We start from the raw sequence: 16,974 nt of genomic DNA, 5'->3' as shown, positions 1-16,974 counted from the left end.
GCATCGCGGCGCCTGTTTAAACGGTTATTTAGTCGGTTTCCAGCTGACAAATTGCATCGAGTCTCATGCATCCCTAATTATTTTAATCGTGTTTGCTGCCTCCATTATGGCCTCCTCCGTTGAATCAACGTTAAAAGCGCGTCAAATGGAAGTCCGTGAACGTGGCCTGGGTAATCACGATGTATCCACGGTCGTGATATCGATAACAGTTTGGTAAATGAAGCTTCTCTTCGACGGACGAAAGAAGAGAAGGATCGATTACGACTGCCACCCATGACGGAAACAGAATATCGATTACGCTACAATATTAATTATCGAGCAATTTACTGGATGACAACCAGTCAATTATCCGAATTATTCGTCGCGATAAAATGTGCAAGAAAACATCGACTTCGGTCCCGTGGTCTTCCTTGTAAATAATTGAAACCGCTAATTGCAACGTTCCGATTGAATATTAATCGCTGCCGAATTGCTTCTTCGATTCGTTTCATTATTTATTCGCGCTACCTCGATCGGGTACTTTCAATTGTACTCTCTCATTTTTAAACAACCTCCATTATTTCGAAGCACCTTTCTGTCGAGACGTTTTAAGTTGGAAAACGATAAAGTTGCAGCTCGTGGAAACATGCAATTACGTTAAGAAATAGACGAGTGTACGTCGTTGTAAAGACTCGAAGAACAAGTAAGTGGATGAATGGGCTTAGTCTTCCGATGATTCAAGGATTAATAATTTTCGAGGCAATGAAAGGAAGATTACTAATCCTAAAATACGAATACCAAACATAGAAGTCTAAGGAGTCTTTGAGCGTAAAGATTTAGGTGTCTAGAGAAATATGGAGTTATACACGTCTGAAACAGTGTCGCCTTCTTACAGTATAAATTTATCGCAAAGTTCTCGAAACACGCTGGCATAATCTGAATGTATCGAGAAACCCCGAAGAAGTTGAATCTCGTCGGGATCGGTCGCAAGTTTTCAGCCGCTCGGCGTCGCGCCCTGGTTGGTCAACAAAGCGGAATCAAAGTAATGCCGCAGTTCCTAGCTGCGAACTTTCGTCGAGAGAGTCGCGGAGATTTAAGAAAAGTGGAGCATCGGGTCAGCGAACGATTCTTCGGAAGATTCGAGCCAGATACGGGAACCGAGCAATTGGAACACGAAACACGAACAGGATCGTGAAATCCGAGGGGATCGACTGGTCGAGAACGTTTGCCAAGCGTTGGCAGACCGTTGGCCCGATATTCTCTTCGGCGACTTCGCGACGCGGGTTAACCGAACGCACCTCCGATGTATTCGATTACTCGTTTTTTTCACCAAGGCACTGTTTAAATTGTGCACGACCCAGTAGACAATTTCGGTTCGTTTGTCAACGTACATCGAAAACCCGCACAGAATTCTTTGAATAAAGATACCGTCGGAAAGTGCTGATACAGGGAGCATGAATATTCATACGCGGAAGAGCAGAAGAACGTATAGACGAGACACAGTAGATTTAATCGATGTCTTCTCCTTTTGTTATCGCGCAAGAATCGGCACGATTCGTCGCGTAATTACTTACGTATGTCCCGCTAAATCAAATCGGTTCGAACCGGATACAACGTGACCCGAATGAGAACTGAAAGCTGCAGCTAACGAACGCTCGTTTCGCGTCATAACCAGTCATCATGCATCCGCATATTTCTTTTCTTAATTGGCACGCCGGACGAACGAAATTTTGATTTTCAGGCCACGCTCTCGTTATATTGTCACCGCTTTACCGTTAATACGTTGAAATTCCGAGACAATATAGCACGCGTGTCGAAGTAGCAATTCCATACGTGGCGATATAGTCCATGAAATGAAATGCGCGGTGATTCAACAAATATTCCACGCGTCTCGACAGAATATCCGGTGATATAGCGCGGTGTTGACTTCCGTGCATTCGTGTTCGATAAATACCTGCACATCGTTGGTATGTACAGATACGTATTGCCTGACGCGTGCACCGTTGCGACATAACGAAATTCGCCAGCGAGAGATTGGAAATTCGATCCCGAATTTTTACATAGGCTCGAAAACATTTTCTTTTTTCGACATGAAACGAGAGCACGGTCAAACAGTTGAACACGTTCAAAAGGGAGCGTTAAAAAATGACGAGAGTCAATCCATGAAAATATCTTTGTAGAAAGGTTGTAACGAAGAGCGTGTGTGCGCTCGCGAGAAACGCGTGGAAGCTTAAAAGCAGCGGTAACAATGCCGGGCGTGTCCCGGTTGGTCGGGTGTCCCAATTTCACCGCTCATTGAAAGGACGATAAATCGTGACGGGCCGAAACGACGTCGCGACGATATTATTAGACGTTCGACTTTATTACGGTGACAGTCAGCTGGCAATTATTGGCAGCCGATTGATTAATATGGGCGAATAACCCTTTGTCGTTGCAGAAATTTCCGAACGAAAACGAAATGTTCCCGGGAGAAAATACCCTGTTCAAAGGTTAATCCGTTCTTCGATTACTCCATAGTATTTTTGACGGTTCCGAGCATCGCGCTGAGCCTAATCGAGATTCGATTCCTAAACTGCAGGTTCGGTCGACTCGATCTCGATGGTTAATGGATGGGAAATTCGAGGATAAAATATTGTCTGCTTCATCAAAAACCGACGAATTAAGCGTAAAGAGTGGCCGTGAGCTGTCTGGTTGTGTGCGAAGGCGTGGCAGGCAACGGATAGCAAGAAACGTCGTCACTTCGTGGAGCATCCTTACAATGGAAACTACTTAACCCTCCGCTTGCCCTTGTCCTAATCTCGTTTAAACGCGCGCGCGAGTCCCGGCACACGTTTTTGCCGCGGATCGAGCGAAAAGCCACTCGACCGAAAGAAGATTTCGTTGAATCAACAAAGTGCTGGCTGGGTAACGTAGACTCGTCGAAACGGCAAGGGCAACCTTGTGCTCGAGATCTACTAGTTTTACTAGTGGCCGCCCGACGATCTATACCAAAAAACTGAAACGCGTCTCCGACTTTTCCCCGGACATACTACGTCTCAAGATTCCCGAATCTCTATATAACAAAATTAGTGTACGACCCATGAGAGCGACGGTTCGCACGAGCAGCCTGAGAAATTAGAAATTAATTTGGTTGACAGGAAGTAAACGGTCCGTCTTGTTCGTCGTCGTATCGTCGACGCTAACGAAATTAGCAACGACAGGAAGCAAGCAGTTGCTCAGCTGTATTCGTCTTAACTCGAAGGCGCTTCTCATTAAATTCCCGTTGACGAACAAATATGTTTGTTCGAACGTATTGTTCTGTCTCCGAGTTGTCACCCTGATCCTGGAATACGCCATGGATCGTTCAAATACGCAAATCATGAATTTAGAAAGTTAATCACGAATGTCCTCCTCCTAGTAGAGTGACCAATTTTCCTTGTCATTTATTAAACAGTTCCAAAAAAGAAAAGCGAGGCCCTTCGGACCAAATTTGATACCGTTCGAGTGGCTGATCGATTCCTGTGTTAAGGGTATCGCGAACCTTGCAATTCTCGAGCAAGGACAAATTTTTGTCGAAATTTCTAAATTTGATAAACCAACTTTCTACATCGTCTCACAGGTAAGAAAATTCTTGAAGAAAAATGTCTGTAAGTTTATCGTACGGGTTGGAATCGATGAGAGCACAATGGTGCAGACCGGAAGCGGAGGAACCTTGTCTCGCAGGGCGAATGAAATTTAAATAATCGACAATTAAGAGCGAACAGAGCGTGAATTTTCTGCCAGGTACGCTCGATCGTGCTGACGTCGAAATCGAACTTGTTAAGTGCTGTCTCTTGGATGAAACCACCACTCCTGACGATCCGTTGACGCGGGAATAATGACGCTTAGACGTTAAATCCGTTGGCCTGATTAATGTTCGTCTCGGTGACTTAGAAAATTTTTACATTATCTCTGACGTTATTGCAAAATTCCTAATACGTATGTAGGAAAATAAATGATCTGAAACAGGGTGACGCTTGCTGTTGTTTATAATCAACGTGCGTGATATTGATTTTGACACGCATTGTTGCTCGCAATATTATTAGATACCACACATATTTATAATATCCGGTTGAATATAGAACTCGGTTGCTATAAATACTTGAAAATAGTGTGGCAAAATCGATGGTATCGGCGAAGTGGATAGTGCTTTGCACCGAGAGGCCAGCGTTCGAATCCTACGTCGAACTGAATCCGATATCATAGACTACGAAATTCCTAGATAGATGTCTGTAGACCTAGCAATCTTTAGATACCATCTGTAAAAAATGCAAATGATTTTGCTTTCGGCCATTGAATGGTAGCGCGAAAATTAAAAAGAGCTCCAAGCTTCAGAAAAAAACGTGAAAGAAAGATATGAAAACGAACTGCGAAGATAGGAAAATAAAACCTGTGGGGAATTGTTCTAACGAACGAGCATCGCTGACAGAATGGCGTTATAAAAAAGGTTGGGGGTATATAATATTCATAGTAGATATGCAAATTTGAAAAAGCGCTCGAACGTTCTACGCCGGTGAAGATCCACTTGGCGTTGGCCTACAATTCGAAAGTAGAACAGCATCGAGGATGGACCGACCGCGGGAATATCGCGGCCGGTGTCCAATGACGGAATTTACGAGCAGAAACGTTGAAAACGAGCAGATTCGCGAAAATTTACGCGCGCGATCTCGACGAAATTGCGAGTGGAGAAAACAAGCAGCCCGGAAGAGTTTATTTTACGGTGAGTTCGCGCAACGTCGATCCGGAATACAAGCCAATTCGTACGGATCGATCGATACATTCTATCCGATATGCTTCGATCGTATCTCCCATGATAAATTCCGTGAGCGAATATCGGAAACACAATTTATACGAACGTATTCCACTCGCAACGTTTTCAAGATCGTATCAGCTTTTATCGTTCTATAGAAATTTATGTTTCACTGACACACGAAATTAATTAACACGTTTCGATCCTCAACCTACCAACCTGTATAATAATATTTTGTAACTGTTAGTTTTTGAGAATGTTCTTATTACTCAACGCATAAGCCCCGTCACAGCGAAATGGAATAAGCCATAAATGTTACGGACGAATTAAACGATGTGTCGTCGAGAAAATCCTGCCACCGCTTTCGTGGGATTTGTGTGCTGTTATTTGTGTAATTTATGGAGCATCGAGGGGACAGTGGAAAAAGAGGACAATTTAATTAATGACCTGGAGAAGAAAGAAACTCGAAATGGTAGGAGACGTATACAAAACCGCAAGTAAATAAGGCTAACGTTGTTTACCGCGCAAAACAACTAAAATGTTTTACGTTATCGCGGTTGTACGTTAAGCAGCTTCGAAGAAAGCTACGCCTGAAGGAAAGAAATGGAGAAACAATTTTCCTTTGTCTCCAGGATTAACAGCGACAGAGTGAAATACCCTTTTTCTCGGATGTCCTTTCTGAATGACATAAACAAACGATTAAACTTTGATACGAGTACGATTAATGATACGAGAGAAATAGGACTCTTGTAGTGTCAAGGTTGACGAAGGTTCGCAGCCTTTTTTCTCTAATATGTGGTAGGTTTCGTGGAGATAGAGCGTGTAGCAATTCCACGCGCGACATTTTTAATATGTAATATAGCGAGTAGCGATTCTATAACTAGAATTCTATAACTTGTATAAGCGTGATAATTCCACGCATTATACTTCCAAGTGTGATAATTCCACGCATCGTACTTCCAAGCGTGATAATTCCATGCATCATACTTCCAAGCGTGATAATTCCACGCATCATACTTCCAAGCGTGATCATTTCACGCATCATACTTCCAAGTATGATACTTCCACGCATCGTACTTCCCAGCGTAATAATTCCACGCATCATACTTCCAAACGTGATCATTTCACGCATCATACTTCCAAGCGTGATAATTCCACGCATCGTACTTCCAATTGTAGCAATTCCAAACTAGCGACGTAACGCGCGTTAATTCCAAGCGTGATAATCCCACGCATCATACTTCCCAAAATAGTAATTCCACGTGCGACAATTCAACGGGTGGTAGTCCCACCCGTTTTATAACAGATCGCGCAAAACTTTCTATGTCCCGAAATCAGTGACGCGAAGTGCAAGAATTTAATATATGACAGTGATATTCGTACAGTGAAAATTGTACGAACGGGTATTCTCTCGCATGTACGACACAGTCGCATCCTAGTTGCCGAACACGTAATATGTTAATGCGAATTTAGAGGAGCCAGCGAAACAAGCGACCCGAAATATTTTTCGGGACACGACGAGGAATACGAAAGTTCCCGAGGAAACCTTCTTCAACGTCGTTTACGAAACTTCTCGCAGATATTTTACCACGAAGACTGTTTTCTGATTCGAAAGTTGTCCGTGCAAATGTTTCCGACGCTTTTATCACGGAAAAAATGGACGAGATTCCTAATCTAGAATTGATCTAGCAACGTTTTACGAAATCGTAGAAAATGGAGATTTGCCAATTGTGAAAAACGTTAAAATCTGTGAGAGATTGCGAATGCTATCGATAAAGAAAGGGTTATTTAGAATGATCCGTTTCAGTTTGAAAGTTTCTGGGTTAACCAGTGAACTTCGGCTACTTCCATGAAGATGTCTGACTTTCGAGATACTTGCACTACTTTCAGCGTCGAGGAAACGAAGAGAAACTGTGAAAAGATTTCCTTCTTCAGGGATTGCAGGGGACTACTTTTTCAATTTAGTTCCATCTTAAACTAGTACTTTTAATGCTATGTAAGAGTGCCACTTCTGCCTTACGTAAGACTAATGATCAAAGAGAGTTTCTTCGAGAAATAATATTTCATCGGCCAGCAAAGTTGCTACCATCGTGATAATATTAATACTACCCCCACTATATAGATATCTAACAAAGAAGTTTTCTCTTTTCTCTACAAATGTTTTTCACGCTGCTACCAAAAAGACATCTCTTTCTTCGCAGACAGTTCCTTTGTGTCCACCCAGCCGAGTACAACACTATCATTAAAAGTATTATTCCCGGTTACTGTGTCACTTTTTACTTGTTCGCCAAAGTGTCCGGCTCACATTCTTCGTTTCGCAGGAAAGAGAAGGAGATGCTTGTCGGAGAAGTCTGGCCAATTCTTGTCCCAAAAGAATATCTGGAAGAACCGGGACACTGGAGATAAGAAAAGCAGGCCAATTGCTTCAGACTCGAGCTGAATTTGAAAATATCCACTCGATTTCGTTCGAACTGGAAGAGTCCTTCACGTCCTCCAAGTCTGCTGACTTCCAGGACGACCACAGAAAAGGGTCTGCCGTTTCCTCGATTGAAATTGTTGCTCCAGTTCCATCTACTTATCGAGCTCGCAAAATTTTCTGAATAACATTTACTTTCTACTATTAACTTCCACCGTTTCTCAACCATTTCGATTCTAAATTTACTAGTAAATAACTACTGATTTTATTGTCGATATCGCACGTAGCAATTTCGTGCGTCACGTAATAATACCGTGCTTAGTATTTCACACATAATACCGTACTTAGCAATTTCACGTGCGGCAATCCTGCACGCGACAATACGGTTCGTGCTAATTCCACGCGTGGCTATACAACGTGTAATTATAACACGTAGCGTTTCTAATTTTAACAACCGTCAAATATAATAAGAATCTGTCTACAAATTTTTCACCTACCCCCAATACAAAAATCGTTCTATCGAGTAAGCACGAAAGTTGCAGAAGATGTAAATCTTTCCAATTCCGATAACGCTCGATGTTGCAGCGTTATCATCGCTCACAGCCACACACGCGCACGGACGGACGTGCACGTCGAACGAGAGCAACGAACTCGAGAACGTTTCTGAAAATTAAATTGCTGTCCTAGATTCGAGCGTAATCCGAAGATTCTTCGTGGACACGAGTTGTCATCCCCTTTTACAGGCGAAATTTTTCGCACGCGGGATTAACGCGTTATTACGTCGGCGGTTTATTAAAATATTTACGGGGAAAGATCGGGATGCAACAACGTGCACTTTACGGCGCATGAAACTTTCCTAGGGTGGTTAACTTATTTCCAAGCTGAAGTAGCTACCTCTTATGGTGCTCTAATATTCTGCTTTTTATGGAGGCACGCTAAGAGAACCAGCCCATTTCGCGCTGAATACCTTTGAATATTATGAATGGAGCATCTTTGTTTGAACTGCATTGGTACTCTTACACTTGGAAGGAGCATCACGCTTCGGGCCATGGTGAAATGTTTAACGCCGTTAAATGGAACACTGTTCGAGCTGCTGGGGTACTTTTCAAATATGCACGACTTAGTTTCGTTATACTTTCGAAATTCTGAAAGAATCTATCTTCTCGATCTTTATTCCGATTCCATAAAATAAAATTCCTGGAGGAATTTTTAAATTGCGAGTTCACTCGTCCGATTTTGTTCGATCCAAACCGAGATTTCTCGCGTTTCGGGTATCTGATTCAATTCGACCCGTTTGGGGTGCAAAATATCGGGTATCCGATATCGGTAGGGCGTACGCCCCAACTTATAATTTAAGAAATAAATTTTACGCGTTACGAATCATAAAAATTCGCGAGGAGAAACCTCGGACTGTTCCAAGTTTCTCGGATTGTTCGTTACGAGCTAAGGGAATCTGAAATCAAGACGCAGAAACGCGATATCTGCCGGGGAGCCCCAGTTTCGACGTTATATCGTCTACATAAAAAAAGCCACCCTCTCTTCGAGTTCCTCCAGCATCGAGCCAGAAAATTATCCGGAGGGCTCGAACGAGAATTTAACGCGTCCCCTGCACAACGAAAAGCTGTCTCAGCTCACGATTTCGCTACGGTCCGAGTATCTTTCGACGACCTTTAAACTGGAAAGCCGGACGAACTTTGCCCTTTGATTGTCGTCGTTTCGACGGCTACGTTTCACGAACTGCTGATCAAAGTACATCGATGTTTCCTCGCGAATATTTTTCCGAATGCGATTGGTCGATTGACCTTTGTGGACGAGGAAAGTTTGTATAAAGAACTCGAAATTGGCTCGAGGGTTCTTCGATTATTTCAGGGTGGCTCGGGTAGGGTTTTTTGCGTCGAAGATTCGCGAAGAAAGAAAACGTATCACGATTTCTCCGCAAAAAGATATTATCGTGTTGCGCGATAAGAATTAGTTGTTCATGAATCTGACATGCACAGCGTGTGTCTGGTAAGTTGACGGGTGTAGCAATAGTATACCCGCTTCCGACTGTCAACTTACTAGACCCGCATAGAGCTTAATCACAATTTGTAGATTGTCTTACAGTTACCGTTCCATCAAAAAGTACTTTCAGTAGTTAACAGAAATTCTACTTTTGCAAGAATGAATTAAAGTGGACGCAAATTTAACAACTACGAATAAAAAAGTTACATGGTTCAAGTGCACATATTCTATAGTACATAGACCATTCTGTTCAGGAATTAATCGAGCAATTTTTGCGACGCGTTTACCGAATCATATTAAAGTACCACGACATAATCACCGTAACAAAAAGCAGAGAGTACTGGTGATCTCTAATCAGAGTGAGCCAGGTACACCGGAGAACGACCTACCACCGAGGATGCCGAGGTTGTTCGAGCAACACTCGTTAGACCCGGTAGAATTACTCGTGGACAGCGTAACGTACGCCCGCTACAAGATGAACTCTACCAGTTTTGCATCCGATTTGCGTGGATACGACTGTCGTGCGCGACTGTTCCACTAGAGGTATTCCGTTAAAGGTCATTTTGCAGCGAGCGAACGGTAGGGGATCATACCGGCTTCCATACGGGCTGGCGAACCATCGGGCACGGTTTTTCCTTGCGACTTCGACGTGCCTTCGCTCATGGTGTCTTCTGGTCGTTCCTCTTCCGCTCTAGATCGCTCGGGAAAGTTTGCCACTCGTAGCTCGAAGCGTGTCGAGAGTTTTCACTCGGAAGCCTCTAAAGGAACACCGTGTCACTGCAAAAACCGGGCGGAACTAAATCGGCGAAAGAGCACACGAGGAAAAGCCGGGAGGAACACGCGACAGAGCCGGACGGCTCTCGAGGAGGGTGTGTAGCCTCAACGCTTGTTCTTCCGCATCCCTCCTGCCCCGGCGTCGAGGCGGTCGAGCGATACGCGAGCCTCTTCCGGTCGCGGTGTCACAAGGTCACGGGGATTCTCTCGCAGAGAGAGAGAAAGAGGATCGGTTGGCTGCAGAGGATCCACGCACGCGACCGACACAAGCCGGCTCTTCTGGTTCGCGCCGCGGCGTGTCGCTCCGTTCCGCTCCGCTCCGCTGGTGCGCGCCGCTCGACGTCGTGCTCGCGTCCGCGCACGCTCCCCTAATTAACGGCGGAACGACGATCCCCGGAAGTCCGCGTCCGTTCGGGAGGATCGATCGTTCCGATTGGCACGAACGCGCATCGACAGGTGCACCCGAGTTACGCTCTCGAGGGTGAACACGGTGTGTCCTGGCCAACTTTCCGGATTCACCGAACCCGACGCGTTCCAATATGTCGTCGCGAGCCAGTTAACGTATCCCGAGAGGATCCGGCCCGAGGTCAGCAGCCCTGTGCACGCTCTCTCGACTTGCCCGTGCGACTCGGATGCTGCGGACCACCACCACCACCACCACCACCACCACCGCCGCCGCCACGGGAACACCCTGCGCGACGTCCCTGCTGCTGCTCCCTGTCGGACTTTTCGAGACGGTCAACCGTGGAGACCCGGTGGACGCGCGAGACACCACGACAACCAGGAGAGTGGTTTCCCTCGGCGGAAAACGGGGAAACAGAGACGTTGCTCCGGCGCGGCTTACAGGACGTAGGCCGAGAGGGGTTACGAACGAACACTCCCGGCTTTTCCAGGCCTTCTCTTCTCTTTCCTTCCCTCCTCGGAGGCGCGCACGCTCTATCGGACTCCCTGCCAGCTTTTACATCCTCCCTCTCTCGGCCAGCCACGAGACCGTCTCTCCCTCTCGTCCGCACGCAGCTTTCGATCTTCTCCTTTTATCTCGACCCTCGCGTCTTGCCTCCGACTTCGCCACTCACCCTCCCGAGCTTTGTTCCCGTCCTCCTCGCGAGCTGCTAGCCTCTGTCCGCTTATCCTGGCTGCTGGTTAGTTCGGTTGCACTCGCGCGAACCAGCCGCGACGCGTCCCGGGCGTTCTCGCCAGCTCTCGCCACCGCTTTTCCAGCCGCGCACAGCGCAAGCGCCCGCTGCACCCCCGGGGATGCCACCCGCCACTCCTGCTCCGCCGTTCTCTCGCTCTCTTGCTTCCTAGTTTATACCGCTCTCCTGTGTGCGTGCCCGTCTGCCCGTCTGCTCTCTCTCGTCTTCGGACCTCCTCCTTACCTCTTGCACCTTCGATACTCCTCTTTCTTTTTGCTGCTCTGATCTTCGCGTCTTCCTTTCTCTTTGTTTTCGCTTCTTCATCCGATTTCTCTTCTACGGATTTTACTACTTGCTGATAGGATTCGCGTTTCCAGCGGTTGCTTGTATTGCTTCCATTTTTTTATTCGTTTTCGTTACGACATTCGATTACCACCGCTTGTTTTATGTATTCCATCTTCTGCGAGGGTAGCCGAATTCAGAACCCGGGCACATTGGCATTTTAGATTTAGGAATGTAGGATTTTAGGATCGAGGAGCTAATCTCAGCGTAGTTGTGTATCGCTGCGTTTTTCATTTTGACTTAATTAACATTCTGACACCTGCTATGCAACACCTTTTTCGCTGTACTGCCTTTTTCCCGAGCACGTTCCTTTCATCGCTTTCTATTTTTTATTCGATTACGTCAACATTTGATAGGAACTCCCGTGGGATATTTTTTTTTATACATTTTTCATTTCGCAGCGCCCACGTATTTGCTGGGTACGCGTGCATCTTGTTTATTGACATATTCCTTTGACTTTTATTTTATTTATCACGCTCGCGTTGAACTTCCGTTTCGTTCGCGTAGGACTTTCCTGTTTGTTTCCTCGCGTTTTATCGCTTCGACACGTCGACCCAACTATTTTTTATTTCTTTCCCGATCGATGCATTTCGTGACCCAACCTTTTGAGCCCTCTCCAATTTTATTTTATTTTTACGAGATACCCCGTGTTTTCGTCGCTCCCTTTTTCCCTTACCGCTATTTTTACATTTTTCGTTTTCCAGCCTTTTTGCATTTAAAGGGCACACGTCGAGGTTATTTCAGGGAAAGTAGCTGAGGGAAAGTCGTTATTCCTGATTGGCGAATTTTTAATTTAGTAAATGTTCCGGGAGAAGATTTGGGGATCTGGAAAGATTTCGTATAGGTTTTCGGGAATTTGCATATTTAATGATTTGAAAATGAAGGTATTTTCAAATCGGTAAATTGACTAGAAACGGGAATAATCGGAAAATTCTTGCCTCTACACATGTTCTCATCGAAAATGGCTGCAACGCTGCACTCGCGTGTGCACACATTTATCCGTGAGCTTTTTGCACCGACTTTAATAACGTACACACCGCGTCCTCTTTTCCTTTATTTTACGCTGCCCTCCTTCGCTTGTTTTGTCTTCAACGGGAAGACTTTACGCGTTTCCTCCATCTTGTATAATATATTCCGTATCTTTTCGCCTGTTTTCCATTCCGATTCATACAAATCGTCCGACTTTCGACTCGTTTCGTCCGAAAATACCCCGCTTCAATTTTCCCGAACTACTCGCTGATCAATTTTAAACGGTGAAAATATTTTCCTTTGATACCCTCGTTTTCATTCTTGCTAAAACAAACGGAAGAGAATTGCGGGCAAAATTTTCGCGAAAACACAAAACAGACACTCGGTTTTTGTTCACCGTTCAAATTACTGTACGTTTCCGTTTGTCGTTTCGTGTTGTGTTCAATTTTTCCACGACCCTCTCTCTCTCTCTTTTCCCTTTTTTTTCTCGTCTGGCTCGTTTTATCGACGCTGCTGATGAATTCACCGCAACGATTGTCACGAGAACTTGTTCGCCGACATGTCGTTTATCCGAAGTACGATTGCGAAAGAAGAAAAAGAAAAATGGAATGGAGGAGATTCTACAGGAAATGACGCATGAAAGACCAGCAACGAAAACGTGTTCGAGCGACGATCCTCCTCCTTTTTCATTTCTTTTTCCAGCTCCCTCGTACCCCGGAATCATTTGTTCGTTATCTTGCTTTACGTGCTTCCCTTTTCTTCTCGTTTATTCTTCAAACACCGCGTAATCGAGATTGGCCTCTATGGAGAGGCTAATCTTTCTGGTTTCTCACGGAATAAGCATATTCGTACAAACGACAGATTTACAGCTTCTCGTTTCGAAGTAGATGATTTATTAATGTTTGAGGATGACTGTTCATCGACTGTATTTATTACTTAAATGATAATTTATAATTTAATAGAGGGTTGATTTTTTAACATCAAAAATTTCGAAGCTATGGAAGCTAGTATTTAGCAAAGTACATCGTGAATTACAAATATTATTCTGTTAGGTACGCGAAAATTCTGTAGACACTGTTAATTATTATTATTAAATTAAGTCTCATAAAATTATTTATTGCATATATTGAAGATAAAATTACCATGGAAAGAGTATTTTCAAAGAATATTTATCATGATACTGAAAGATAATTAGACCACAGGTATTTATGCATTTATATTACATCAAAGTTTGCAAAGTAAAAAGCATAATAAATCAAAGTAATAAATTAGTATGTAGATTACCTCGTAAATTATACAAATTTGCATAATGCAAACGTCGATGTAGCATTAATGTACAGCAGCTAGCAATAATAATTAAACTCCATCATAAAAAAACGAAGGCACAAATATGTGTCAATATCCCTGAAGTGATTAAACGTGCAGTTTGAGCGACGTTAAGGGAAAAATGTCGCGCGTTATTTCCTCCGTAAAGCGCGATATTTATATCCGCGCGCGTATGCGCGCCCTAAAGCCGAGGCTGAAAGCTTTAAGCTCGGCCTGAAACGTCGCTAGATCGAACACCGCTCTCGTTTCTCTTTCATCGAGAATACGCTAAACCATCAACGATTTCACCGTTTCACTCTCGCCTATTGTTTCTTCCTTCTTTCGGCTTAGCTGGAAAATTCTTCACCTTTGAAGTCCCGAAATTTTAAATTGTAAATTCTGAATAATAAATGTCGCACTCTTAGTGTCTAGTATGGGAATCTTGAAAGATAACTTTTGACGTTGCAAGGTTTTATTATCTGCAAAGGTCTGTGTCCGCAAATTTCCACGTCTCCAAATTTCTATACGGGATGTCTCACAATTAATGTAGGTCCCTGAAATGGGGGGTAGCTGACGTGATTCTGAATAAGATTTCCCTTTGCAAAAACGAGGTTTGAAACCCCACTTTTGTATAGGGAAATCTTGTTCAGAATAACATCAGTTCATTTTAGGAACCTACACCAGCTGTGGGACACCCTGTGTATAATATAAATGTCTATATATCAAATCTCTACGTCTCCAAATCTCATTGTTCCTAAGTTGCTACGTGTACAAATCTCTATGTCCTCCAATCTCTATATTCCCAATTCTATATGTCCCCAAATTCCTACATGTCCAAATCTCCATGTGCCCAAATCTCTACATCCTCAAATTGCTAAGCGCAAAAACCTCTATGTCCTAAAATTGCTAGGTGCCCAAATTTCTACGTCTCCAAATTGCTAATTGCCCAAATCTCTACGTCCTCAAATTGCTAAGTGCTCAAATCTCTACATCCCCAAATTGCTAAGTGCCCAAATTTCCACGTCCCCAAATTACTAAGTGCCCAAATCTCTATGTCCCCAAATTGCTAAGTGTCCAAATTGCTAATTGCCCAAATCTCCATATCCCCAAATTGCTAATTGCCCAAATCTCCACATCTCCAAATTGCTAAGTGCCCAAATCTCCACGTCCCAAATCGCTAAGTACCCAAATCCCCCTATCTCAAACCAGCAAATCCCAATTCCCGAATGTAAAGTCTCCAAGTTCCTCCAACCCTGACCTAAATCGAGAACGTGGAACAAATAACAAACAATGTAATGTTTGAAAAAACAAAGATCGACCGGAGTTAAGTCTGCGGTGGATTTAAATCTAGCAGAGTTTGCTTGCAAGGAAAGCAGGAACATCCTCTGTTGAATCAAAGTTTAGTTCATCTTTCGTTCTATTTACCTGCGCAAATATAAAATGAAGTGAATTGAACTTGAGGCGATCTCATCTTCGTTAAGTCAGTTTCTATCACGCTCGTCTTTCTTTCGGCCCCGGAGAAAGGAGAAACAAAAAAGTCTGCGTTCGTTTCTCTCTCGAGAGAGAGAAGAAACGGTACCATCCGCATCACATCCCAATTAGATTTTCGTTACGCTCGTTCTCGTTTACACGTAAAAACACGTAGAAAATCTGGCCGAGACCCAAACGGAGTCAACTAAAATTCATTTTCGTTCGCCGTCTTCGTTTAATCAACCCTTAAAACCCTTGTAACGACGTTCAGAGGATTTTCATTTGTCACTGGAATTTCTTAAAATAGTTTTACGTGGTCTTGGATTGCATATGCAGTTTTGGAGGTGATTTTTTTTTGTATACGTGTTAAATAGTGAAATTCATTGATAACTTATTACTCCTCAAATGCGTAATGACACTTGTGATCAAATAATATAAAACACATGAAAAGTACGAAATAAGGAAAGAATGAATATGTAGTAAAGTAATTGAAAGTACTTAAAAATAACACTTTGGGAAGAATGTTAAAACATCTGAAGTGCCTAATGCACTACCAGGGAACAATACGAATTAAAATTTGTCGATTTCTATCAGTCAAATGACTGACCCCCGTTTCAGCCACTGCCAACGAATTTGAAAGAAACGAATGATTTTTTTGGTTAAACGATTTGGAATAAGCTCGGATAATTGGATTGTAAAAAAATGATGCTTCGTCGCAAGGTAATCTGCTCCTCTTGAAACGTTGCCAGCACGATCGTATCGAGCTAACAGGCAATAACGATGCCACGCTGATGGTAAACGACGCCCGGCAAAGGATACTAAACCCTCGTTCATCGACTTCGTTCTATCGAATCATTACCCCGCTGATTCGCGAACTTGCGAAAACGTTCAGTCAATAACCGGTTTACACTCTGTCAACTTTCGGACACATCTCAACTTGCCAAATTTTATAGCTCTTCTAGATTTCTAGCTCCTTTCGATCGGGGGATTTTATAGCTGTCGATCTTCTGGATTACCGTATTTCTTAAATGTATTTTATTTAAATGCGCAAGCAACCGTTTAGTCCGTCAGAAGTTAATGTTATTGGTTACAAAACGCAAGTGACTTTGGAAGACAAAACTATTAAAGAAGTCCAACGACTGATGAGCATTAACCGGTTTACTATTGGCCATACAATGTATGAATAGTTCAGAAAAGAATATCTAAGGTTTCTAAGTGGAACACTGGGATTAAAAATTCTTAAATGCTGAATGCCTCGAATCTCAAATGTCTACGTCTCAAAACTCGCATCTAAGGGATTTTCAAGCCTCCTCGAACCCTTCAAGCTCTATAACCCTCAAATTCCGTAAATTAAAAAATTCAAAGCGTTCAATTTGCCACGCGAGAAAATATATCGCGATCCGATGCAGCCTTGCGAGTCGGTTAAATCCCAAATCGAGTTGTAATTAGGGAAGTATCCGAAATCGAGAACGCGATTAAACGAAACTCGATCAGGTTTGGCAGAGAATCAAACGTTCGGTAGTTCCGCGAATATGTACGTTTTCGCGTGGCGACGATTTATTCGCGCCGATCCGTATCGCGTAAATCCATGTAAATACGATGCGTCGTGCTCGAATCGAATGGACGGAGGCCAATAATTAATTCAGCTTCGCAGCGTCGATCTCGTGGCAACCGGTGATCGTTTAATCTGTAACGCAATCTCGTTAGTTTGCTTTCCGTGCAAGGATTATTCTTTTTGTGTCGTGATTTTATTGCGGAATGAAAACCTGCCTGGAAAGCGAATCCATTCTGTTGCGTTGCGTCACGTACCAGCA

At 43.6% G+C, this 16,974-nt stretch overlaps 1 protein-coding gene across 5 annotated transcripts in view; it reads right to left on the bottom strand.

Annotated features, from left to right (window-relative positions):
- Positions 1-16,974, bottom strand: part of kcc (solute carrier family 12 member kcc) — an 88,599-nt gene that overhangs the window by 15,825 nt on the left and 55,800 nt on the right. The window contains exon 1 of one of the 5 annotated variants that reach the window (XM_076536727.1): positions 9,758-10,568. The exons of the other annotated variants lie outside the window; for them this stretch is intronic. Coding sequence (XP_076392842.1) covers positions 9,758-9,827 — 70 coding nt within the window. The 5' untranslated portion in view covers positions 9,828-10,568. Of the gene's footprint in view, positions 1-9,757; positions 10,569-16,974 lie in introns of those variants that run through there. 5 annotated transcript variants of the gene reach the window in all.

The sequence above is a fragment of the Megachile rotundata genome, chromosome 10, assembly GCF_050947335.1.
Source record: "Megachile rotundata isolate GNS110a chromosome 10, iyMegRotu1, whole genome shotgun sequence".
NCBI classification, from domain to species: domain Eukaryota; kingdom Metazoa; phylum Arthropoda; class Insecta; order Hymenoptera; family Megachilidae; genus Megachile; species Megachile rotundata.
Note: the sequence above shows the minus strand (reverse complement) of the source record. Positions and strands in the feature narration are given on the sequence as shown.